The sequence below is a fragment of the Cetorhinus maximus genome, chromosome 6 (genome assembly GCF_964194155.1).
Source record: "Cetorhinus maximus chromosome 6, sCetMax3.hap1.1, whole genome shotgun sequence".
Taxonomy (NCBI): Eukaryota; Metazoa; Chordata; class Chondrichthyes; order Lamniformes; family Cetorhinidae; genus Cetorhinus; species Cetorhinus maximus.
In genome coordinates, this window is record NC_135884.1 from 69,278,062 (window position 1) to 69,304,036 (window position 25,975).

General features: G+C 42.0%; 1 protein-coding gene across 1 annotated transcript in view; it reads left to right on the plus strand.

Annotated features, from left to right (window-relative positions):
• Window positions 1–431: 431 nt before the first annotated feature.
• The window catches only part of dnah1 (dynein, axonemal, heavy chain 1), a 532,475-nt gene continuing 506,931 nt past the window's right edge, over window positions 432–25,975 (plus strand). Inside the window, 3 exon segments of the mRNA XM_078543835.1 lie at window positions 432–600; window positions 9,109–9,265; window positions 24,434–24,566. Coding sequence (XP_078399961.1) covers window positions 9,182–9,265; window positions 24,434–24,566 — 217 coding nt within the window. The 5' untranslated portion in view covers window positions 432–600; window positions 9,109–9,181.

The following is a 25,975-nucleotide window of genomic DNA, read 5'->3' on the forward strand; positions in this document are numbered from 1 at the left end:
TTGGATGTGGTTCAGTTTCCATATTTAAAGCTGTTCTCCAATCTTCCCTCAACCTTTCTTCACCTGCTGCATTTGGACCATTTTGTTTATTCCTATTTGTTTCTTGCCTCAGTGCATGGACTTGGCTTCTCTGCTCCACCTCCTTCAAATGCAACAAGGCTGAGGGAAATAACAAATGCCACCACGAGTGGGACAAATGAGACAAAGACAGAAAATGCAGGAAATACTTGTGGAAAGTGAAAACATGTGAACGTTTCAGGTTTTATCAGAACAGAACACTTCAGTTTTTGTCTCATTTCTAGAATTTGTTACTTTCAGAAATTTGTCAGTATAGTTTCTCTATAGGAACCATGCTTTTCTCTGTTGGATGGGATCTGTTGCAGTTTGCTTATTTGTGCCTAATGACACTTATGATCTAATTTCAGTCTCTGCCTTCGGCGGGCCTGACAACCTTATAACACATCTGGAATCACAAATATATGGATCAAGTACAGAATTGCAAACAAGGACAGACTTTACACTGAGATCCTTTCAACCAAAGGTGCAAGTTCCATTTCAGGTGCCTCCAGGACATCGTCCTCGCAAACTTGAGATTGAAAGGTAATACCTTCCGCTTCATTGTTGCTGATCCTTTAATTAAGTTTTAGATAGGCAGCAGCAGGCCACTGGTGTTGGTAAAGTTTTAATATGTTGGCACAACAAATGTTGAACATTTACTATGCTAATATGATGAAACTTAGGTGACAGTAATAAAACTGACACAAAATCTATGTTGCTCATCAGTGACATAAAGGTGCTCTTTCCATAGTTACTGTAAACGTAGGCTGGCTGTTAATATTATCTAACCATCTGTAAGCACACCCTTAAATGAACACACATAAACTGGGATTTGCTGTTTGTGCTCTCCTCAACTTCTAATTTTCTGCCCATTAATTTAAATGTTGCCAGCCATGACTTAGTTGATAGCAGCCTCACCTCTGAGTCAAAAGATTATGGCCTGGATTTTCACTATGATGGAAAGCGTCTCTGTTGTTGCAAAAATGGCAGCAGTGCCTGAAAATCACAAGTCCTGCCCGAACACAGCTCTTCCTATTTTCGTGGGGGTGGGAATGGGGGTGGTTCGCATTTTGCGCATGCATGTTTCACGGAGGCAGCTGGCCATTTAAATCATCAGCCACCTCTACTGAAGAAGGATTTTGGTAGCCTAGAAGTGTGAAACCCGAAGAATGCAGATTATACGTGATAAGAGCAGGCCTGAACTTTGTGGATTTGTTTGGAAAAGTAAAGTATCCCTTTGACTATGGTCCTGGCACACCTTTGGGGGAGGTCAGGTGCCATTTGGGGATGGTAAGGTGTCCTTTGGAATTGTTAAAAGTAGGCATGAATGTGCATAAAAAGTGCATAAATCCATTAATTGTCCTGCTCTTGTAACTGCCAACACACCCAACAAAATCAACTGTCAAAACTGTCAAAAGCAACTGTGAAGAGGACCTGTCAAAAGTGTCAAGATGTCCTGTCAAAAAGACCCATCAGAAGTGTCAAGTGGATCTGTCAAGAGGGCCTGTCAAGAAGACTTGTCAAGAGGACATGTAAAAAGTGTCAAGAGGGTCTGTCAAGAAGATCTGTCAAAAGTGTGAAGAGGACCTGTCAAGATGACCTACCAAAAATGCCAAGAGGATCTGTCAAGATGACCTGTCAAAAGTGTCAGAGGACCTGTCAAGATGACCTGTAAAAGGAAGCTGTCAAGGCATTTAAAAGTCCATTCCTTTAATTTTTTGAAAAAAGTATCTGGAGTGTTTAAAAAAAAAAATCATTGCTTGCTATTTCATTCTGTCTGTTGACATAAGCCTGAGGGTTTCCATTACTGGAGTACTGCTGTATGACTGATTTCACAACCATCCATTATCACAGGCTGCCTGCCATTTCACAGTTTTATTGACAGCTACAAATGGTTACAGACTCTTTGAAGTGAGGCTATGGCCCAGATTTTCACTACTGATGCAAATCCCAGAAATGGCCGACATTTCAAAGAGCCGCCTCGAAACCCAGCATTCTCATCTTCACAGGGGTGGTACTGGAGTTACCACACGACGTGATTCATGGAGGCAGCTAGCCATTTAAATCACCAGCTGCCACCACTGAAGTGGAGTTTTGGGAGGCCAGGAGTGTGAAACACGAGTGTGCAGATTAGAACAGGTGAGCGCTGGTCTGAATTTCACAGAATCACAGAATCACACAGTGCAGAAGAGGCCCTTCGACCCATCGAGTCTGCACCGACATGTGAGAAACACCTGACCTACCTACCTAATCCCATTTACCAGCACTTGGCCCATAACCTTGAATGTTATGACGTGCCAAGTGCTCATCCAGGTACTTTTTAAAGGATGTGAGGCAACCTGCCTCCACCACCCTCCCAGGCAGTGCATTCCAGACAGTTACCACCCTCTGGGTAAAAAAGTTTTTCCTCACATCCGCCCCAAACCTCCTGCCCCTCATCTTGAACTTATGTCCCCTTGTAACTGACCCTTCAACTTAGGGGAACAGCTGCTCCCTATCCACCCTGTCCATGCCCCTCATAATCTTGTGTACCTCATTCAGGTCGTCCCTCAGTCTTCTCTGCTCCAACGAAAACAACCCAAGTCTATCCAAGCTCTCTTCATAACATAAATGTTTCATAGAACCATAGAACCATAGAAAAGTTACAGCACAGAAGGAGGCCATTCGGCCCATCTTGCCCATGCCAGCCTGAGGACACCCAGGTGCTCTTTCTAATCCCACCTTCCTGCACCTGGCCCATAGCCCTGCAGTTTACAGCATTTAAGGTGCAGATCCAGGTACTTTTTAAAAGAGTTTAGAGTTTCTGCCTCTACCACCAACTTGGGCAGCGAATCCCAGACACCCACTTCTGCGTAAAAAAGTTCTTCCTCATGTCCCCCCTACACCTTCTGCCACTTATCTTGAATCTATGTCCCCTGGTTCTAGAATTCTCCACCAAGGGAAACAAATTTATCCTGTCCACTCTATCTATTCCCCTCATAATTTTGTACACCTCAATCAAGTCACCTCTCAGCCTTCTTAGTTCTAAGGAAAATAACCCCACCCTATCCAATTTCTCCTCGTAGCTACACTTTTCTAACCCTGGCAACATTCTTGTAAACCTCGTCTGCACTTTCTCCAGAGCTATTACGTCCTTCCTGTAATGTGGTGACCAGAACTGCACACAATACTCCAGTTGTGGCCTCACCAGTGTTTTATACAATTCCAACATTATATCCTTACTTTTATATTCTATACCTCTGCCATTGAAGGAGAGCATTCCATATGCCTTCTTTACAGCCTTGTCTACTTGAACTACTGCCTTCAGGGACCTGTGTACTTGTACGGCAAGATCTCTCGCTTCATCTACCCCTCTTAGTATATTCCCATTTATTGTGTAATCTCTGTAACTGTTTGACCTCCCTAAATGTATGACCTCATGCTTCTCTATGTTAAAATCCACCTGCCACTTTACCGCCCACTCCACCAACCCATCTATATTGTTTTAGAGATTATGGCTATCCTCTACACTATCCACTACTTGGCCAATCTTTGTGTCATCTGCAAATTTCCCAATCGTGCCCCTCACGTTCACGTCCAAATCGTTAATATATGACACAAACAGCAAAGGTCCCAACACCGAGCCCTGTGGAACACCACTTGAGACAACTTTCCATTCGCAAGGGCATCCATCAACCATTACCCTTTGTTTCCTCTTACAAAGCCAACCTTTTATCCAGTTTGCCACATTACCCTGAATCCCATGGGCTTTTCCTTTCCTGACCAATCTGCCATGTGGGACCTTGTCAAATGCTTTGCTAAAATCCATGTACACAACATCCACTGCACTACCTTCGTCAACCCTTCTTGTCACTTCCTCAAAGAATTCAATCAAATTTGTGAGGCAAGACCTTCCTTTAACAAATCAATGCTGACCATCCCTGACTAGTCCTTGCCTTTCCACATTAATCCTATCTCTCAGGATTGATTCTACTAATTTGCTCACCACTGATGTAAGACTAACCGGCCTATAATTGTTTGGTATTTCCTTTGATCCCTTTTAAACAATGGAACTAGGCTTGCATTTCTCCAGTCCTCAGGTACCTCCCCTGTATCAAGTGAAGATTGGAAAATCATCCTCAGAGTGTCTGCTATCTCCTTCCGGACTTCCTTCAGCAGCCTCGGAAACAATCCATCTGGCCCTGGTGACTTATCAACTTTCAAGGATTTCAACCCTTTGAGTACTTCCTCTCTCTTTATGACTATCCCATCCAATATCTCACAGTGTTCCTCCCGGACTACGATATCTACATCCTCCCTTTCCTCTGTAAACACGGAGACAAAATGTTCATTCAAAACCCTTCCCACAGCCTCTGCGTCTACACACAAGTTTCCATCTTCATCTCTGATAGGACCCACTTTTTCCTTAACTTTAACCTTTTAGCATTAATGTATTGGTAAAACATCTTTGGGTTACCTTTAACTTTACTTGATAATCTTTTTTCATGCCCTCTCTTTGATTTCCTTATTTCCTTTTTTACTTCGTCCCTGCACTTCCTATATTCGTCTAGGCTATCTGCAGTGCTTAGTTCTTTGTGTCTATCGTATGCTTTCTTTTTCTGTTTGATCTTCCCCTGTATTCCTCTAGACAACCAGGGGGGTCTAGATTTGGCAGTACCACTCTTATTTTTGTAGGGGACATGTCTACTTTGTACAACTAGGATCTTGCTTTTTAGTGCTTCCCACTGGTTTTCCACTGTTTTATCCTCCAGCAGTTCGGTCCAGTCCACCTCAGCCAAGTCTCTTCTCATTTCTGCAAAATTTGCCTTCCCCCAGTTCAAGACTTTTACTCCTGCCCTGATCTCTGTCCTTTTCCATGGTAATGCTAAATCTAACTGAATTGTGATCACTGTCCCCGATATGGTTGCCAACTGTCACTTCACCCACTTGCCCTTCTTCGTTCCCCAAGACTAGGTCTAGAATTGCATCTCCTCTCATTGGGTTTGTCACTAATTGGTTGAAAAAATTTTCCTGGACACACTGCATGAATTTTTCTCCCTCAGTGCCTCTTATATTGTTTGAATCCCAGTTGATATTAGGATAGTTGAAGTCTCCTACTATTATTGCCCTCTTGTTTTTACAAGCAGAAATTTGCTTACATATTTGTTCTTCTATCTCCCTTTCACTATTTGGGGTCTGTAGTATACTCCCAGTAGTGTGACTGCCCCTTTTTTATTTATAAGCTCAACTCACAAAGCCTTTTTTGTTGACCCATTTAGTATATCGTTCCTTCTCACAACTGGAATTGATTCTTTAACCATTAGTGCTACCCCCCCTCCTTTTTTATCTCCTACTCTATCGTGTCTGAAGACTCTATAACCAGGGATATTAAGCTGCCAGTTTTGTCCCTCCTTTAGCCAGATCTCTGTTATAGCAATGACATCCTGCTGCCATGTGTCTACCTGTGCCCTTAACTCATCTACCTTGTTTGTAATACTCTTTGCATTGAAGTATAAACAGTTTAACCCCGTCAATTTCCCTTGCTGGACACTTTTTAAATGTTGCTTCTCCTGTAACTCCACGTCTATCAGAATGTCCCTAGCTAATGTTCTACCTCCATTTTTCTGATCTGAATCTGACCTATCTGATCCTACTCCTGGGATCCCATCCCCATGCCACACTAGTTTAAGTACTCCCCAACAGAACTAGCAAAAGCCCCCACAAGGACACTGGTCCCAGCTCTGCCTGGGTGCAGCCTGTCCGATTTGTACGGGTCCCACCTTCCCCAGAACCGGTTCCAGTGCCTCAAGAATCTGAATCCCTCCCGGCTACACCATCTCTCCAGCCACGTGTTCATTTGGTCTATCCTCTTGTTCCTGCTCTCGCTAGCACGTGGAACTGGGAGTAATCCTGAGATTACTACATTTGAGGTCCTGTATTTTAATTTATCTCCTAATTTCCTGTGCGGTATCCCATGTGCATTTGCCTTCTTTATGTCTCCCATGTGGCACCTTGTCAAAGACTTTGCTGAAATCCATATAACCCAATTTGGTGGATTAATTTGGATAGCCAGGCTACCTCTTTGGAAAGGTAAGGTACCCTTTTGAATAGGGACCCAGGACACCTTTGGGAGAGGTAAGGCACTCTTTCAGAGAGGTAAGGTACCTTTTGGGATCGCTAAAAGTGAACATGATTATGCACTTTTTTACGCGCAAACTCATTGGAAATGTCAAGCTGTCAAAGAACTGTCAAGTTTTCAAGGAACCTTTAAAGAGCTGTGCAGCTGTCAAGGAACTGTCTAGCTGTCAAGGAACTGTACAACTGTCAAGGAACTGTTAAAGAGCTATCTAGCTGTCCAGGAACTGTTAAAGAGCTGTCAAAGCTACCCAGGAAGTGTCAAAGCTATCAAGGAACTGTCCAAGGATACTCAGTGAGTTGGTATGGAGAGGGTAAGGGCAAAGGGTGGTAGGTTGGGGGGCATGGGTTAATATGAGGTAGCACTAAGTTGACATGGAGGTAATGGGGGTCGGTGTGGGTATGTGTTGGCATAGGTTAGCATGGATGGGGAACAGGGAGTATGTGGTGGGTGAGGATGGAGGGATGTTTTTTATTTTATCATTTTTTATTTATTTAAATATAGTGTTGAATCACGGAGGGAAGCAGGCCTTCCATCTAGCCTGCCTCTGCACGCAGCAGCCTCCGCACTCACTCCAATGTCGTCTGCCCTGACTCCCATTTCAGCCTGTCCCAACCTTCCAACTGAAAATCCAACCTGCAGGTGGACATTTTTAAAGGTCGGGTTTGCTAAGCCAGGAAAACTCTTGACTATGTGAACCTGACCTGGGGACAAAGATCTGGGCCAATAAGTTCCAGTGCTTGTTGTTATAAAGGATTGTGCGCTTGAATGAAATGTTAGTTGTTTTAAGGCTTTATGTAGTTGAAGGAATGCAAATATAGTAAATGCGCTTTTATGAATGAGAGTGTGTTTTTTAAGATAGCGAAGTCTGCAATAGTGACTTAGAACTTTATTTTATCTCATCTCTGCCTGGGTCCTGAGGTCTGCCCATGGTGCATACTGGGTGAATTGGCATGGTTGGTATTACGGCAAAGGGTGATGGGTGGGGGTGCATGGATTGGCATGACTTGTCACTATGTTGGCATAGGGCCTATAAAGAGCCATGGGGGATGGGTACAGGGTGTAGGTTGGCATGGATGGTATGTAGGGTTATAGGGGTGGATACAGGGCATGAGGTGGCATGGGTTGGCATGGATGGGGCAAGGGGAGTGTGTGGGGGTGTGTGAGGGGTGCGGGCTGGAGGATATTTCATGCTTTATTCATTTTAAAAATGAACATAGTGCTGGAGCCCCAAGACAGGCCTTCCACCCAGCTCGTCTCCACACCTGGCAACCTCCTCAGTACATCCCACATTGCCTTCCCGACTTCTAATATAGCCCACACCCCCAGGCTGAAAATCTGATATCTGAGGAGCCATTTTTAAAAGTCGGAATCAAAGAACCGGGAATTCTCCCAACTCGCCGATGAAAATCCAGGCCTATGCATTCAAGTCCTACCCCAGGGCTTGAGCACAAAAATCTAGGCTGCCTGAGGAACAACTACAATGTCAGAAGTGCTGTTTTTCATATAAGACATTAAACTGAGGCCTTGTCTGCCCTGTCAGGTGGGTGTAACAGATCCTATGGCACTATATTAAAGAAGAGCAGGGGATTTATCCTCAGTGTCTTGGCAATATTTATCCTTCAGTCAAACATCACAAAAAACAGATTATCTGGCCATTATCACATTACTGTTTGTGCGAGCTTGCCATGCACAAATTGGCTGCTGTGTTTTCAACATTACAACATCGTTTACACTTTGAAAGTACTTAATTGGTTGTAAAGCTCTTTGGGACACCCTGAGGTCATAAAAGGTGCTAGATAAATGCAAGTATTTTCTTTTATGTGGTGTGAGGCACACAGCAAAATATCCCTGCCTTAACATTCAATACCAGCTAATATTTATGTACCATCATACACACGACCTCAAGACACTTTATCGAAAGGGCAATGGACACTAAGCAGGAAGTAGTGGTGATTTAAAAATATTCTTTCATGGGATGTGCGTTGCTGGCAAAACCAGCATTTGTTGACGATCCCTAATTGCGCTTGAGGAAATGTTGATGAGCTGTCCTCTTGAACTGCTGCAGCCCATGTGGTGTAGGTACACTCACATTGCTGTTAGAAAGGGAGTTCTAGGATTTTGACTCGAGCAGTGAAGGAACAGCAATATAGCTTAAGTCAAGATGGTGTGTGGCTTGAAGGGGTACCTGGAGGTAATGGTGATCCCATGCGTTTGCTGGCTTTGTCCTTCCAGGTGGTGGAGGGCATGGGTTTGGGAGGTGCTATCAAAGGAGCCATTGCAAGTTGCTGCAGTGCATCTTGTACGTGGTACACATTGCTGCCACTGTGCGCCAGTGGTGGAGGGAGTGAATGCTTAAGTGCTGGATGGAGTGCTGATTAAGTCTCAGACGGTGTCAAGCTTATTGAGTGTTGTTGAAGCTGCGCTCATTCAGGCAAGTTTAGAGTATTCCATTACACCCCTGACTTGTGTCTTGTAGACGGTGGACAGGCTTTGGAGAATCAGAAGGTGAGTTACTCATTGTGGAATGTGACGGCATGAAGCCAAAAACAGTATTAAAAAGATAATTTTTGAGGAGGCTTTTGAAGGAGAGAAGAAAAATAATGAGACAAAGGGAGTGACTAAATTGTTGCAATCTATTATTTCACCTAATTTTCCTAAACTGGTCTCTAAATCAAACAGCGTTATAACGCAATATCAGAGGCCACATGTTTAGCTTACTCATCAATAGTCTCAAAGTTAGATTGATACTAGGGACAAAGCATCAGAACTGGTTTCTTCAAAATGGCTGATTCTTTATTTGAATATCTACCTACAGAATGTATTTATCCATGAATTGTCCCTATGATCTTTAGGCATAGAAGTTGTTTATTATGTTATGATTAGATCATATTCAGTATAAGTGTTTAATGTAGTATAATTTTTGTTTCTAACAGACGAAGACGACAGTACCAGAGTCATAATCTTAAACAGCTACTTAAACTAGAAGGAATTAATTCAGACAAGTTGATGCCACGTCACTCTGGACCAGAAAGGAATCGTGCCAAGAGTGGAAAGAATGAACCACAATTCACTGTATACCTTCCTTTAGAGGTGCTGTACAGTTCTCTCCAAAGTTAGAAACTAGTGATATTAATAGATGAATGGTTAACACATTTAGGATACAATCCTGTCATCACTAATTTAATAGAGGCATAGGTCCATGTATTTTAAAACTGGTTAACGCTTCTGTTAAAATAGCACTCAGAAGAATATTTTATGAATGTGATAAATGTTCATACAAAAGTATCAGTTATGGTAATTTCTAAAATTGGGTACAACGTATATTTTATTACAAAATGTGTAAAATGAAAGAAACTGAACAGCTTTTTATTTTGTGCCCAACAAGTTGAGGAATGCCATTGCTGAGAATAGAACACCTTTGCACCTTGTGCACCCAGTGTCAACAACATTTTCCTGGCTGATTGAGCAAACTCGGTGTGTAACCGTCAACTAAATAATAATGACCATGCAAATAACAACAAGGAAAGGAATGAGCACAGGCCTGTGCTGCTGCTTCACTGCTGCAGAGTGGTTAGTGGGAGGCACAGGGATGATTCGGCAGTGACTGCATTGTTAATGATTCCAAAATAAAAATGCCGGACATAAAGGCATTCAATACCAGAGAATGGACAGACCAGCTGAAAACTGAACAGTCCAGTATAAAACCAGACAACTGGCCGCCCTGTTAGTGCCAAGGAGAATACTGTTAGTAAAATCAAGAAGCTATTTATTCCCTTTTTGAATCCTTTAACTGAATCCAGTTTTGTTTCACCAGCTGGCAGTCTATTGCAAAAATTTAATAAGCTAAACATTCATTTAGTTTGTGGTTTCTATAATTTGTGTTTGTTGGTTCTTCTCAAAACAGTTCTCTATGTTTATCATATTCTCTTCATGATATGTTTTTAAAATTTTGATCATGTCTGTTCCTTCTTTATTCAGTGAGAATAGAATTAACTTCTGTAGCTTCTCTTCATAGCACAGCTATCTAAAAACCAGAACCATTGTGTTGCTCCTCTTTGAGCTCTTTCTCTTCATGTGGATAGTGATGCTTTCTGCACTGTCTGTCACTCGCAGTGATGCTCTAAGACATCCCTACCCTGTTGTCTAAGAAATTTCTGCTACATAAGAACATAGGAAACAGGGGCAGGAGCAGACCAAACAGCCTCTCTAGCCTGCTCCGCCATTCAATACAATCATAGCTGATTTTCAGCTTCAACTCTCCTGCCCGCCCGCCCTATTCCTTGATTCCCCTGACAGAACAATAATCTTTCTATCTTAGCCTTAAATATATTCAATGATGGAGCATCTGCAACTCTCTGAGGTACAGAATTCCAAATATATACAACAGCCCTCTTTGAGTGAAGAAATTTCTCTCATCTCAGTCCTAAATGATTGTTCCCTTAGCTTGAGACTGATTCCTGTGTTCTAGATTCCCCATGCAGGGGAAATCATGTCTCGGTATTTACCCTGCCAAGCCTCCTCAAAATCTTGTATGTTTCAATGAGACAACTTCTGATTCTTCTAAACTCCAAGGAATATAGATCCAATTTACTCACCCTCTTATCCCAAAGACCTAATGAACCTTCGCTGTACTGCCTCTAATGCTATAGCCTTCGTTAAATGTGGAGACCAAGGGTAAATTTTATGGTGGGGGGGCGGTTATTCCTTATCCCCCGGTACAAAAGTCAGCCAACAGCTCACCAACTTTAAAACGGGCTGCCCCGTGGTGATAATATGCTGGGGGCAACCTTAACAAGCTGAGTGTGGGAATTCTGTCTCTCAGGGACAGGAAGCCCTCAAAAGCTGCTGGCCAATCTGATTGGCTGACAGCTGAGTAGTCCCAGCAGCGCCAGAATACAGTAGTGACCACTGCTGGGACAGCAAGGAGTCATGAGAAGGAAGAACATGGATGCCTGACTTAAAGGTAAGTCTGGGGATTTTGGTCAGTGAGATCAGGGACTCTCGCAAGGGCAGTGGCGTTCTAGAGTCCAGCGGGGTGGAAGGTGTCCCCAGTGGGCACAGGGGACCACTCCAAAGGAGATACAACCCCACTTCCTTCCCTGAGATTGTAAACCTCATGGTCTGGCCTCCAGCATTCTGCCTTCCCCAGTCACACACATTATTGCAGTGGAAGTGGAACAAGGCCCTTAATGAATTGGCCAGTTAAAGGTCTCAATAGGCCTAAGGGCGGTGGGCTGCCTGACAATCTACCCTCCCACCGTAATATGGGGGACAGCTCAGGGGTGGGCAGGAAGGCAGTGGGCTGGGCACCCATTTTATGTGCCCCCCCCAACTTTCAAATGTACTAGCAGGGGTCCATAAATTACCCCTCAAAAACTACACGCAGTACTCCAGGTTTTGCCTCACCAATACCTCTACAATTGCAGCAAGACCTCTTTATTCTTATATTCCAATCCCCTGTCAATAAAGACAAACATTTCATATGCCTTCCTAATTGCTTGCTATACATACATGCTAACTTCCTGTCTTCCTTGGACGAGTACACCCAAGTCCCTCTGAACAAGTTTCATGCCCTATAAAAAATTCTGCTTTTCTATTCTTATGACCAAAGTGAATAGCTTCACCCTTCCCCACATTATACTCCATCTGCCACCTTGTTGCCCATTCACTTAATCTGCCTATGTCTCTTTGCCATCTCTTAGTGTCCTCCTCAGGGCTTACATTCCCAACAGCTTTGTATCGTGAGCAAATTTAGATAGATCAGTCTCTTTCTCTTCGTCTAAGCATAGATTCTAAATAGCTGAGGCCCAAGTGCCGATCCTTGCAGCACTCCACTAGTTGCAATTACCAACTTGAAAATGCCACATTTATCCCTACTGTTTGCTTTCTGCCCATTAACTAATCCTCTATCCACGCTAATATATTATTCCCAACTCCATGAGTCCTTATCCTGCATATTAACCTTTTGTGTGCCACATTATTGAATGCCTTATGAAAATCCAAGTATACTACATCTACTGGATTTACTTTATCTACCCTACTAGTTGCATCCTCAAAAAACTCAAAAACAATTTTTAAAATTTGTCAAACACGTTTTACCTTTCATAAAACCATGTTGATGTTGTCTAACCATGCTACGATTTTCTAAGCACATTGTTAATACTTAGTGAAAATCTGGGACAATTCCACCCTAAGTCCAGTAGCGGGTGCGAAAAAAGATGTTATACCTTTTTACCTGCTGGCTGCAATGGTGCATTTTCACACCATATTGTTCCCTTCCCGAGTCATTAATTATGCAACCACAGGAAACACGTTGTCTCACTGGTGGGTGGCCTCTGAATCGCCCACCTCATTACCTCACCGTTTCCTCACTCTGGGTGCCATATCTAAACTGAAGCTGTGCACAGTTCTCAATGCTTGCAGCCCAGGACTGCTCCAGTGAAGACATGGCCATAAAAGCAAAGAATAGTTCAGTGACCTGTCATTAGAATGCCTTTTGGAGACCTGCCATGATGTCCTCCACCTCCGCTGTGGCCTTTGGAGGTCCAGAAATCTCACCACTCTGGCTTGGGAGGCAGTGGCAATGGTGGTCAGTGCCATTGCTGCACAGAAGAGGTTGATCATCCAGTGCAGAAATAGGATGAATGATCTCATCCATGCCACCAGGGTAAGGCAACCGTCTCATCACTCTAAACTCACACGCTCACAAGGCCAAAACACATTCACTGGCATCTCAATCACTGCCAGCTCAAGGGACATCAACACTCACTCTCTCACACACACCCTCATACCTCCATCTGGCCTCATCTTCTCTGGGGACTCTCTGCTCAGCCCTCACCATCTTGAGGCCACTTTCACAGATCAACATGTGCTCCAACACACGCCCTGGGATACCCCCCTTCCCTCGTACAGCCCTCACTCTGTGGCCTCTTCTCTCCCCAAGCAAGCCCATAATTGCGGGATTGTATCAAACAGCACATCCCTTCAGCTGTTCACAACAAGCAAAATACTGATAAATAACTGTTTATTGAACAAAAGTTGTCGTTAACCAGTGGCAAAGAAAAGAAATATGAACCGCTAATTTCAAATGCTCATTTAAGCTCTACTTAAGTTCTTAAATCCCCATAAACACACACACACACACACACACACACACAAAACATGGATTTTAAGGGTGGGATAAAACAGTTCAATCTGGAGTACAGGATTCGATGGGTTGATTTTGATCGATGTCTTCCAAATTCTTTTCAGTTCTTGTTGATGACAAGAGGTGGTCTTCCAGTACTTTCAGTATTTAGTTCACTGGTTGAGAACTTACTTTTCAATGTCTCTAACAGCAGTTTTCCCCTTTTCCTTTTTACAGGGGCTTCCTCAGAGAGAGAGAGCAGGTTATAGAGATATGAGGAAGAGAGATTTTAGGTGTTTTCTCTTTGCAGGCCAGGAGCTTTGTGCTGCCCTGCTCTTCAAACAAAACCTTGGTCACCTGGTCAGGAGCCAATCTAAACTTTATTGCCAGGCAGCTCCCTTGGTCCAGGACTCTTTTCTGGCACTACCCTGTCTTTCATGCCGCACTCTGTTCCAGGACTGCAACATTGTATATATCTCTCATCCTGTTCTAGATGTCTTTCAATCTGCAGCCATTGTAATTTTAATTCACAGTCCAATAGAAAATAAAAAGATGTCTTTACAAACATTAGATGTGATTCGCGATTGGACAGCAACTGCTAAACAATCCTGATTGTGCTAAGAATTACAATGAAAATCAATTTAAGATTATCAGTCGGGCTCACAGTATGGTTCACTTACGAATGCTTATATTCACATACAGGGCCCTGTCCTTTACAGATAGAAAGGACGTGTGCACACTTTGTACCTTTTTCATCTGAACAAAAGCTTAGGGAACAGTCATTCCCTGGTTCTTTCCCCAGGGCAATGCCTTGACCAATCAGAGTCAACCTGCCTGGTGTTATAACCGAGCAGTTGATAAAGCTGAGTTACTTTAAAAAAATCCCAGAGGGAAACTTTAAACAATTGTCAAAACCTATAATTTTACGGGCAGAATTTTCTGCCTGTTGGGCGGGCGGGCCCGACCCAATGTCCGGTGAGCGGGGAGCTGATCCCCGCTGGAGAAACGGGCCCCGATGCCATTTTACTTGGGCGGGCCAATTAAGGCCCGCCCAACCTGACATCCAGCGGGAAGTGCTATGCGCTTCCTGTGCGGGCAGGGGGGAATCCCCAAAAGCGAGAGTGCGCTCTTTCACGCATGCGCACGAAAGAGCGCACATCGCCCTGAGGCTAGTGCTGCCTCAGGGAGATCGCTGACACTTTTAAAAAGATTAAAAATAGAAATATAATACAATCCTTAACATGTCCCCCTCATGTGACTGTCACATGAGATGGGACATGTTCATATATTACAGTAAAACTTTATTAAACTGTTTAAAACCCTGCATGAAACCTCATCCCGCCGGTGGATGAGGTTTCATGTTTTTTCTATTGCCCACCGGGGCTCCTGGCCTGCCCGCCAACCTTAAGGTTGGACGGGCAGGTCCTTTAATTGTTTAAATGACCCTGTCAATGGCCTTAATTGGCCATTGACAGGTCGGCGGATGCACAGCTGATTTTGCTGTGCCCCCACCTTCCTGAAAATTTAAATGGGGCGGGATGACGTCGGGGGGAACCTGCGTCATTTTACGCGTCGGTGAGCGGGCCCCGCCCCCTGCTCGCCGACAGCGCAATTTTGCCCTATGTGTCCTGTTTGAGACGCGACTCTAAAGGCAGGAATCAGACCACCAGCTCTCGAGGTTTTACATTAAACTAAATGAAACATTTTATTAATTTACACAGGTTAAATATATAAACATGGCTACAAATTACTACTATCATAACTTTTAACAAATTCCCAAACTAATCTCCATTAAGGCAACAGCAACCCATAGAATTAACCAGACATCAGGCAAAGCATTTTCACCTTACGAATTCAAAATGAGGTTCTTTTCACTTTGGTTCCTGTGGAGACAGTTGGAGACTTACAGCTGCTGTTGGTCTCATTGCCTCTGCTCTGCACTCATGACACTGCTGAAGTCATACCTAGCACCGCTCATTGAATGTAAATTCTCATTGTATCACCAACCTCTGAACTAAACCTCTGAATAAAACCCCTTTCATAGTACCAATTAGCCATATAAACATGTTGCTTGGTATCTGCTAGATAGGTGTCAGTTTTCACCCCACTTCTTGAATGCTCTATTCAAAAAATGCAGATACACTCTATCTCTCTTACATATCAAAACTAGTACACATCAAAGCACCCAGACTAGCTGGCTTTAATCCAACTAAGACACACCCACAGACTAAACCTCTATTTTAAAAGAAAAATCTTTTCCAATAACATTATATACATTAATAGCTTCATGACATCCCCCTCTTATCAGAAAATGAACTGTCATAATTCTAAAAGATAGCTTCATTTTAATAACCCATCTCACACTATCTCCTATTCTTATTGCACTATTATATTATCATATGCGTGCATTAACATAACAATATATATACACAAGTCCTTGGTATCAACAGAAATCACTCCAGTTCAGTGTCCAGGTGTTTTTAAATGTCCCATTTTCCTTTAAGCCTCAAACTCTTGATAACACATCTGCAAACAGATTTTCTCTTCCAGCAATGTGTATAATACATAGATTAAATGCTTACAATAATAGACTGTATCTGAAAGACTTGCACTTCTATCACGAAATTTGTCCAAAAACTTCAAAGGATTGTGGTCTGTATAAACAATTGTTTCTGATGAATTGTTTGCAACATAAATTTCAAAATACTGCAATGCTAACACCAAACTCAAAGTCTCTTTTTTGATTGTTGAATATCTTCTCTGTTGTACATTCAGCTTCCGTGAAAAATACCTTATCAGTTTTTCAATTCCAGTTTTGTCATCTTGTAACAGTACAGCCCCAATGCCTATGTCGCTTGCGTCAATGGCCAACTTGAATTGCTTGGCATAATTAGGTACTGCCAACACTGGTGTCATAGTTAATACAGTTTTCAAACTATCGAAAGACTCCTGATACTCCAGTGTCCATTGAATCTTCTTGCTCTTTTTTGATAGCTCAGTCAGTGGAGCAACCACTTGGCCAAAATTTGGGACAAATTCCAGTAAAAGCCACTCATGCCCATAAATCTCAAAACTTCTCATTTTGTTGTAGGCACTGAGAAATCCACGATCACCTTGACTTTCGCATCTCTTGGAGCCACCTTGCCATGTCCAATGGTATGGCCTAGATACGTAACTTGCGCTTTTGCAAGTTCACTTTTAGCCAAGTTCATTATCAATTAGCTTCTTGTAGTTGAGTAAATAATTCTTCCAGATGCTGTAAATGCTCCTCCCACATCTGGCTGAAAATGATTAGATCATCAATATAAACCGCACTATTGCTGAGACCTGCAATTACTTTGTCAGTCTTTGAAATGTTGCAGGTGCATTCTTCGTACCAAATGGCATGACTTTAAACTGATATAGCCCACTTGGTGTTATAAAAACTGATATCTCCTTTGCTCTTTCCGACAACAGTACTTGCCAATATCCTTTTAGCAAGTCAATCTTTGTGATAAATTTCAATTGTCCCACTTTCTCAATGCAATCCTCCAACCGTGCTTTGGGATATGAACCGCTTTTGTCACTGCATTCACCTTTCGATAGTCCACACACTGTTTTTGGTATCAGTACAAAAGGTGAACTCCAGTTACTGCAACTAAACTCAATGATATCATTTTGAAGCATGAAATCAATTCTTTTTGTACTTGTGATAACTTTGCTGGATTTAATCTATAAGGTTGCTGCCATATTGAAGATGATATTCCTATACATACATCATGTAAAGCTAAATATGTCTCTCCCAACTTATTTCCTCAAATAGGTTTGTGTGACTGCAATAGCTTTTCCAAATCACTTTGACACTTGCTTGGAAGGTAACTCAATATTTAATTTAAATTTTTAAGCACCCCCTCATTATCCAATTTGATTAGAGGAAAATCAATTTCAGAGTCCTGCACTTCTACCTCTTTCTCATCACCCACCATCACTAATACCTCTTTTTGTTCCTCTTCCCTGTCAAAGTACTTTTTAAGCATATTTACATGACACACCCTCTGCTTCTTTCTTCTATCTGGAGTATTTATTAAATAATTTACTTCACTCAATTTCTTTTCAATCCTGTAAGACCCACTAAATCTTGCATTTAATGAATCACCTAGTACTGGTAACAAAACTAGTTCTTTCTCTCCAGAAACAAAACTGCAAATTTTAGCTGCCTTATCTGCTTTCACTTTCATCACTTGCTGTGATATCTTTAAATGTTCCCTAGCCAGCTCACATGCTCTGTTCAATCTTTCCCTGAAATTTGATATGTAACCCAGGAGAGTAGTTTCTGAATTTGACCCCCCCCCCCCCACCAATTTCTCATGAATCAATTTCAGTGGTCCCCTTACCTCATGACCATAAACTAGTTCAAAAGGGCTAAAACCAGTCAATGCATTAGGAGCGTCTCTAATAGCAAATAACAAAAATGGAATTCCTGTATCCCAACCCCGTGCATAATTCTGACAGTATGCTCTTATCGTAGTTTTTAAAGTTTGATGCCACCTTTCCAAAGCTCCTTGTGACTCTGGATGATAAGCTGTTGACTTAAATTGTTTTATCCCCAAACTGTTCATTACTTCCTTAAACAGTTGTGACATGAAAGTTTACCCCTAATCTGATTGTATTCCCTTAGGTAAACCATATATTGTAAAAAATTTAATTAACTCCTCCACAATCTTCTTAGTTGTAATCTTTCTTAAAGGTATCGCTTCAGGAAACCTGGTAGACACATCCATTATTGTCAATAAATACTGATTTCCACTTTTAGCCTTAGGGAGGGGTCCTACACAATCAATCGTGACCCTGGTAAAAGGTTCTTCAAATGCTGGTGTTGGGATTAAAGATGCCGGTTTAATCACTGCTTGTGCTTTTCCTGTTACTTGACATATATGACAAGTTCTACAGAACTTGACTTCATCCCTATACAATCCTGGCCAAAAAAGTGCCTCTGTATCTTTTCCTGTGTTTTCCTAATTCCTAAATGTTCTCCCATTGGAATTTCATGAGCAATCCTCAGAATCTCATTTCTATACCCTGATGGGATAACAATCTGATGTACCTCCCTCCAGCTTTCATTTGCTGAGACATAATCCAACCGCCGTTTTCTCATCAGAATACCTTCCTGAAGATAATAACATCCTGGAATTCATTTTGCTTCTGTTTCTGAATAAGCTTTCTGATATAACTGTTTTAATTGCAAATCATTTTTCTGTAACTCCACTAACCTCTTTGAGTTAAACATTTCAACTGAACTGTCCTGTATTCCTTCCTCCTGAACAATGTTTTCAAATACAGTGCCAGCTAATTGGATTTCGACACCTTCTTCTTGCCTCTGCACTGCCTGCTTATCTTGTTTATCTTGTTCTTCCCTATGGGCCTTTGATCTCGTTATAACACAATCAGGAAACAATCCAGGATGTTCCTTCTGTAACATCTCTGTTAAAAACACTTCTACAGGCTGCTCCACTACCATAGGCATCACCCATATTTGCGATCCAGCTATATCATTACCCAGAATAAATTGAACCCCTGCGATGGGCAATTTTTCCACCACTCCAACTATAGCTTCACTATTCTTCCATTTTCTCTTTACATTTACCTTCCACAACGGAATAGATTTAGCATCTCCATGAACCCCACTTATTATTACTTTCTGCTGCAATACTCCCTTTGAACAACAAATATCACTATCCCACATTAAGGATTGACTAGCTCCTGTGTCTTTTAAAATTTTAACATCTTTACCTACTCCATCCCGTACACCTGGAAAGACTTTCCCTTAATTTCTGCAACCTGCTCCTCAGAATTCTCTTGAGTAAACTGTGAACACATTCCCACTTCTTTACCTTTCACTCATTCTCCCTGTTTCACCAGTACACAAACCATTGGTTTCTCCTGTGCCTGAACCTCAGAACCCACAGTACTTTTACTTCCAGAGCTTTTCTGCACCCCTACAATTTCTACAGGTTCTTCTTTTAATCTCCAACACACTACTTTGTGTGCCCCACTTTATTACAATGAAATTTCCAATTTTCAAATGTCACTTCTACCTTCAATACCTTCCTTTTTGTTCTGAGAAAAAAACTTCCTGGAAACTTCCAGCTAATTCTTCTCTTCCCTGAATACCTGCCTTCCTTTCACCATCCCACTTTTTAACCTTTCCCAATTTGAAAGGGTGGCGACAAACGCTTAGCTCCATGAACTCACTCATAATCATCAGCTACCTCTGCTGCTTGTCTTACAGAATCAACCCTTTTGTTCCTCCACATGAGTTCTAACTACTGAAGGGATTGAATCTTTAAATTCTTCCAAAAGAATTACTTCCCTAGGAGCTGCATAGCTTGCCTCTATTTTTAAAGTCCATATCCACCAGTCAAAATTACGTTGTTTTACTCTTTCAAACTGAATGTAAGTTTGCCCAGGCTGTTTTCTCATATTCCTAAATTTCTGCCTGTATGCTTCAGGATCCAACTCATATGCACTCAAAATAGCCTTTTCCACCACGTCATAATTCACCAACATTTCTTCTGAAAGCAAAGCATATACCTCATGTGCCTTACCTAACAACTTAGACTGTAATAATAATGTCCAGTTTTCCTGTGGCCATTTCACCTGTTTAGCTAGCTTCTGAAATGAAATAAAGAATACTTCACTATCTTTTTCCTCAAACTTTGGAAGAGCTTGTACCAATTTAATCATATCCCCACTGGGTTCTATTCTGGAGATATATCCTTCCTCACCTACTGACATCTCTTTTCTAACTGCCAACACTTTCAGTTGGAATTCTCTCTCTTTCTCTTTCCTCCTTCTCTATCTTCACAGTTTCTAAATCCCTTTTTAAAAGCCATTTCTCTGTCCTTTGCTTCTAATTTAAGCTTTTTTCACTTCCAACTGTAGATGCTGTGCTATACTTTTAACCATATTTCATTTCCTAGCCGCCTCAGATAACCCCAATTTTAACTTATCTGCCAACTCTGTTAACTTACTTTTGGTTATTCTCTCCAACCCAATCAGAGTTATCTCTTCTACTCACAGACAAGTCTTAGCAATTGCCAAAGCCATCTTGCAGACTCACCACTTCTAAAATACCTCACCAACTCCTGAATTCAAAATGCCCCTCATAATCATAACCTTAAGATTCACCAATTCCTAACCAATCAAGGAATTAGAAATCTAATTTATCCTGACACAGCCCCCAATTATTATGACCGATGTAGTCATTAAAGCTGATTTATTAAAAAATCCCAGACGGAAACTTTAAACTGTCATAATCTATAATTTTAAGTGTTATGTTTGAGATGCAACTCTAAATTCAGGAATCAGACCACCAGCTCTTGAGGCTTTATGTTAAACTAAATGAAACATTTTATTAATTTACACAGATTAAAATATATATACACATGGCTTCAAATTACTACTATCATAACTTTTAACAAATTCCCAAACTAATCTCCATTAAGGTGCAGCAACCCATAGACTTAACCAGACGCCAGGCAAAGCATTTTCACATTACGAATTCAAAATGAGTTCTTTTCACTTTGGTTCCTGTGGAGACAGTTGGAGGCTTGCAGCTGCCTTTTGATCTTACATTGCCTCTGCCCTACACACCCGAAAACTGCTAAAGTTATACCTACCACCCCCATTGAATATTAATTCTCATTGTATCAACAACCTCAGAACTAAACCTCTCTAACAATAAAACTCTTTTCATAGTACCAATTTTATTAGTAGTATAAACATATTGCTTGGTATCTGCTAGATAGCTATCATTTTTCACCTCACTTCTTGAATGCTCTATTCAAAAAATGCAAATGCACGCTTTCTCTCTTACATATCAAAATTAGTACACATCAAAGCACCTAGACTAGCTGGCTTTAATCCAATTAAGACACACCCACAGACTAAACCTCTATTTTAAACGAAAATCTTTTCCAATAATATTACATACATTAACAGCTTCATGACAATTCAATAGTGGTAATGTTGTCCAGATCTTGCTGCACGTGGGCACAAACTGCTTCATTACCTGAGGCATTGCAGATGGAACACTGCGCAATCATCAGTGAACATCCCCACTCCTGACACTATGATGAAAGCTCACAGACGAAGGAACTGAAGATGGTTGGGTTAGTAAGTAACTTCTGAAGTGATGTCCTGGGCTGAGATATAAGTCTCCAACAAATATCACCAGCTTACTTTGTGTTAGGTATGACTCCAGCCAGCAGAGAGTTTTTCCCCAATTTATATTAATTTCAATTTTATCAGGGTTTCTTGATGTTAATGCTGAAATCCTGTTACAATTCAGCATGCTTTAGTTTTTAAATGAGAACAGTTGTTACTAAATGGGGGAAAATTAGGGAATTATTTTTAAGTGTATAAGAACTAGTTTACACTGGTGTAGCTGGGAGGTAAAAGGGAGTCTCTGCTGTTATGAATAAACCTGTGTTAAGGAAAAGAAAGGCTCCAGATTCGTCCTTTACTCAATGTATGAACAGTAACTTGAACACTTGATTCCATGCTTTGTCAAATGCTGCCTTAATGTTAAGGACTATCACTCTCATCTCCCCTCTGGAATTCATCTCTTCTATCCATTTTTGGATCAAGGCTGTAAAGAGATCTGAAGCAATTGATTGGTGAATGTTATTGGTGAGGAAGTTCTGCTTGATAACACTGTTGATGACATCTTCCATACCTTCCTTGGTGATTGATCGCAAGCTGATGGGTGGTAATTGGCCAGATTTAATTTGTCTTGATTTTTGTGGATAGGACATGCCTGAACAATTTTCCATTTTGTTGGGTAGGTGCCAGTGTTATAACTGTACTTGAACAGCTTGGCTAGAGGCTCAGCTCTGCAGCAGAAGTCAACAGCACTACAGTTGAGATATTTTGGGAGCCCATAGCCTTTATATTCATTGCACTCTGCTGTTTCTTGATACTGTGCAGAGTGAATCAGATCAACTAAAGACTTGCATCTGTTATGGTGGAGAGCTCAAGAGGAGGCTGAGTGGGACTATCCACTTGATACTGGCTGAAGGTTCTTGAGAATGCTTCAGCCTTGTCTTTTGCACTTGCATTCTGGGCTCCATCTTCATTTAAGTCAGGAATGTGCATGAAGCTTGGATCTTCCATTGTTTAATTGCCAACTACCATTTGCAACTGGATGTGATGGGGCTTCAGAGCTTTCATCTGATGCTTTGGTTATGGACTGCTTATGTTTATAGCATTCTGCTTCAGCCGTTTAGCATGGATGTAGTCCTGTTTCGTAGCTTTGCTATGTAGACATCTTATTTAAAGTTGCTGCTTCGCATGCTCTCCTACACTCTGTACTGACCCAGGTTTGGTCTTGATAGTAATGGTAGAGTGAGGGATTTCTGGGCCTTGAGGTTACAAAATATGATGGAATACAATTCTGTTGTTGCTGATAGCCTACAGAGTCTTATGGATGTCCAGTTTTGGGTTGCTGGGCATGTTTTGTTTTTATTCCACTTTACAAGACGGTTGTACCACATAACACAATGGAGGGTATCCTCAATGTGAAGGCAGGGCTTTGTCTCCACAAGAACTGTACAGTAGTCACACCTAACAATATTGTCAAGGACAGATGCATCAATTCTAAGTGGGGTTGTGCAGGAGTTGAGGGAGCAGAGGGTACATATGTACAAATCATTGAAGATTGCAGGGCAGGTTGAGGGAGCAGTTAATAAAGAATATAGGGGACCCTGGCTTTATAAATAGGAGCACAGAGTACAAAAACAAGGAAGTTATGATAAACTTGTATAAAACACAAGTCCAGCTGCAGCTGGAGTATTGTGTACAGCTCTGGGCATCACACTTTAGGAAGAATGTGAAGATATCAGAAAAGGTGCAGTAAAGTTTCATGAGAATGGTTCCGGGCATGGGGAACTTCAGTTATGTAGATAGATTGGAGAACCTGTGGATGTTCTTCTTGGAGTACAGAAGATTGAAAGTAGATTTCATAGAGGTGTTCAAAATCATGAGGGATCTGGATAGTAGATAGGGAGAAACTGTTTCCATTGGTGGAAGGATTGAGAACCAGAGGACACCAATTGGAGATGATTGGCAAAAGAACCAATGGTGGCATTAATGGTGGCGTTATGCAGCTGGTGGTTAGGATCTGGAATACAGTGCCTGAGAGTGCGGTAAAGGCAAATTCAGTCATGGCTTTCAAAAGCAGTTGTTTTACTCTCACATTGGTTCTTTCACCCCTTACTATAAGCCAAGTCTGGCATCCGTGTCCTTTTAGAATATGGTCAGCTTAGTCAGTAGTGGTGCTACTGAGCTAATTTTGATGATGGACATCGAATTCCAACGCCAAGAATACATTCTATCCTCTGTGTTTCTTCCAAGTATTGTTCAACGTGGAAGAGTACTGATTCATCTGTTGATGGAGCGTGGTAGGTGATAATCAGTAGAAGGTTTCCTTGTCCCGATACTATTGGATTTCATGGGGTCCTGAGCCAATGTTGAGGACTCTCAAGGCCACTCCTTCCCGATTGGGTACCACTAAGCCGCCACATCTGGTGAGTCTGTCTTGCTGGTGGAATGGTGATAGAGAAGTCTGGGACATTGGCGAACATGAAGGCGATCCTCAGAGCACTTGATGGAGTTGGCAGAAAGCCAACGAGGAATCCTATGTTAAGTTGGATTCTGTCAAATTAGGTTCTACTCCAGCAAGAACTAGAAGACACTGAGGTATGAAGCTAGGCCTGCAACTGTGCTCCACTTCCCTTCCGATGCAACTATATGGTAACGTATGGTAATGTCACTGGGCCAGGATACTAAATTCAGTTGTATGTCAGTCCAGACAAGCTAGCACACTGGGTAAGCTGTGTCCATCATGCACCAGGCCAGTTGGGGGAGAGGCCTTGGTGGGGGACAGGAAAATTTACTTAAAGTTTTAAGTTATGATTGGTACTATTCATTTATTTGGTTCAGAGCTTTATTCCAAACTGAAAGTAGTCACATTAGATCACAGTCTTCAGTCATACAATCCTGTCCGAGTCCACGGCAGGTAAATACCCAAATAAAAATCACTGTCAACTGTTAAGTATAGGTATATGACTGTGATTTTCTCTTGATGTCTGCAGGTGTTTGATGATGAAGAATTTGAAAGTCGGACACCGGAAGAATGGTTACAACTTGGCTACGAAGAAGGATCTGATATTCGGAAACCTATCCCAGGGAAAGCACTTCTACCCAAAGACGACAAGTTAGGACATGGTACAGTATTCCAAGAATGTTGTAGTATAACAAATGCTGTGACTTTTAATGTTTTTCTTGTTCTTGCTGTAAATTATTCACTTCCCTGACCATTGACCACCTTCACAAGGCACAATTATATATATATATATATGTATAGGACAAAGCAGCTCGCTTGATTGGCACCCCATCTATTAACTTAAACATTGGCCTGAATTTTCATCACCGAGGCAGATAGCAGAAGTCAGGAAAATCCCTGGCTCAGTCTACCCACCTCAGGAGAAAGTGCCTGCAAAGGCAGGATCTTCATTGCCAGAGATGGGTGTGGGCATAAGTTGGGCCAGCTGACTCAGGAAAGAGGATCAGAGGCTACCGGGTGCCGAGTAGGCTGTTTAAGAGGCCTGCCTCTGTGCGGTGGGACATTGTCTCAGTTAAGGTAAAAATGCAAAGGCCCTCCAGCCCTCACCCCTCATCCCCACACACTCCCCATGCCTCTTCCATGTGACCTCATGCCCCCTATGCCAAACCCCCCCCACCCATCCCCTGTGACTCCTCAAACCCTCAATGCCAAGCTATGCCCTCTACCCATCCCTTATGGTTCCTCACCCAACCCCCCATAGCCCCTCATGCTCCCTATGCCAGGCTATAGCATTTCCATGCAAATTAACCCACTGTACACTATATAGAACCAATGAACCCTATAGTGACAGTAAGATGTGTTTAAAAAAAACTTTTAAAAGAATGCCATTCATTCATTACTTTCCACTATGTTAAAAAAAAATCATTTCACTACAGGGCAATAAAAGTGTCAGTCATCCAGACCCTTTAAAGTATAAATAGCAGAAACCACAAGTCCTTGAAACCATTCAATTTACTCAAGTAAATAAACATGTGAACTGGATCGCAGGGATCAAAGAGCCAGAGCTGTCAATCAAGCAACATTTTCCCTGGGGTGCAGCCGTTTCAAGAGTAATGGAGTGAATCAGAAGCCAAGCATACATTTTCATTTCCATTAAAGTTAATGGAAGAGTCATCGGGAGAGATGTAAAACTGGCTTCTGGTTCATTCTTACCCATTTAATACCTTTGCAAAAAGTCAAGGTCTCCCTATGTCTGTAGTTGGCATATTTACAACAATTATAACACAGCTTATTATCTATTGATATAATAAAAAATGGACACTTAGCCAAAGGAAGAGATATTAGGGAGCACTGTTAACTCCAAGCCCAAAACTGCAAATTGTTTGTTTTAGGATGTGGGATGAGCGCACACACTATCAAAGGCAATGCAATTTTTATTTTTCCCACATCTCCTAAGGCAACGGAACAACACAGCCCCCCGCCCCCCCCCCCACCCCCCCAACCCCCGCTGCTGCCCTATAATCAAGGTAGGTGCTCACAGGCAAAATTTTACCTAATCCAATCCCCTCCC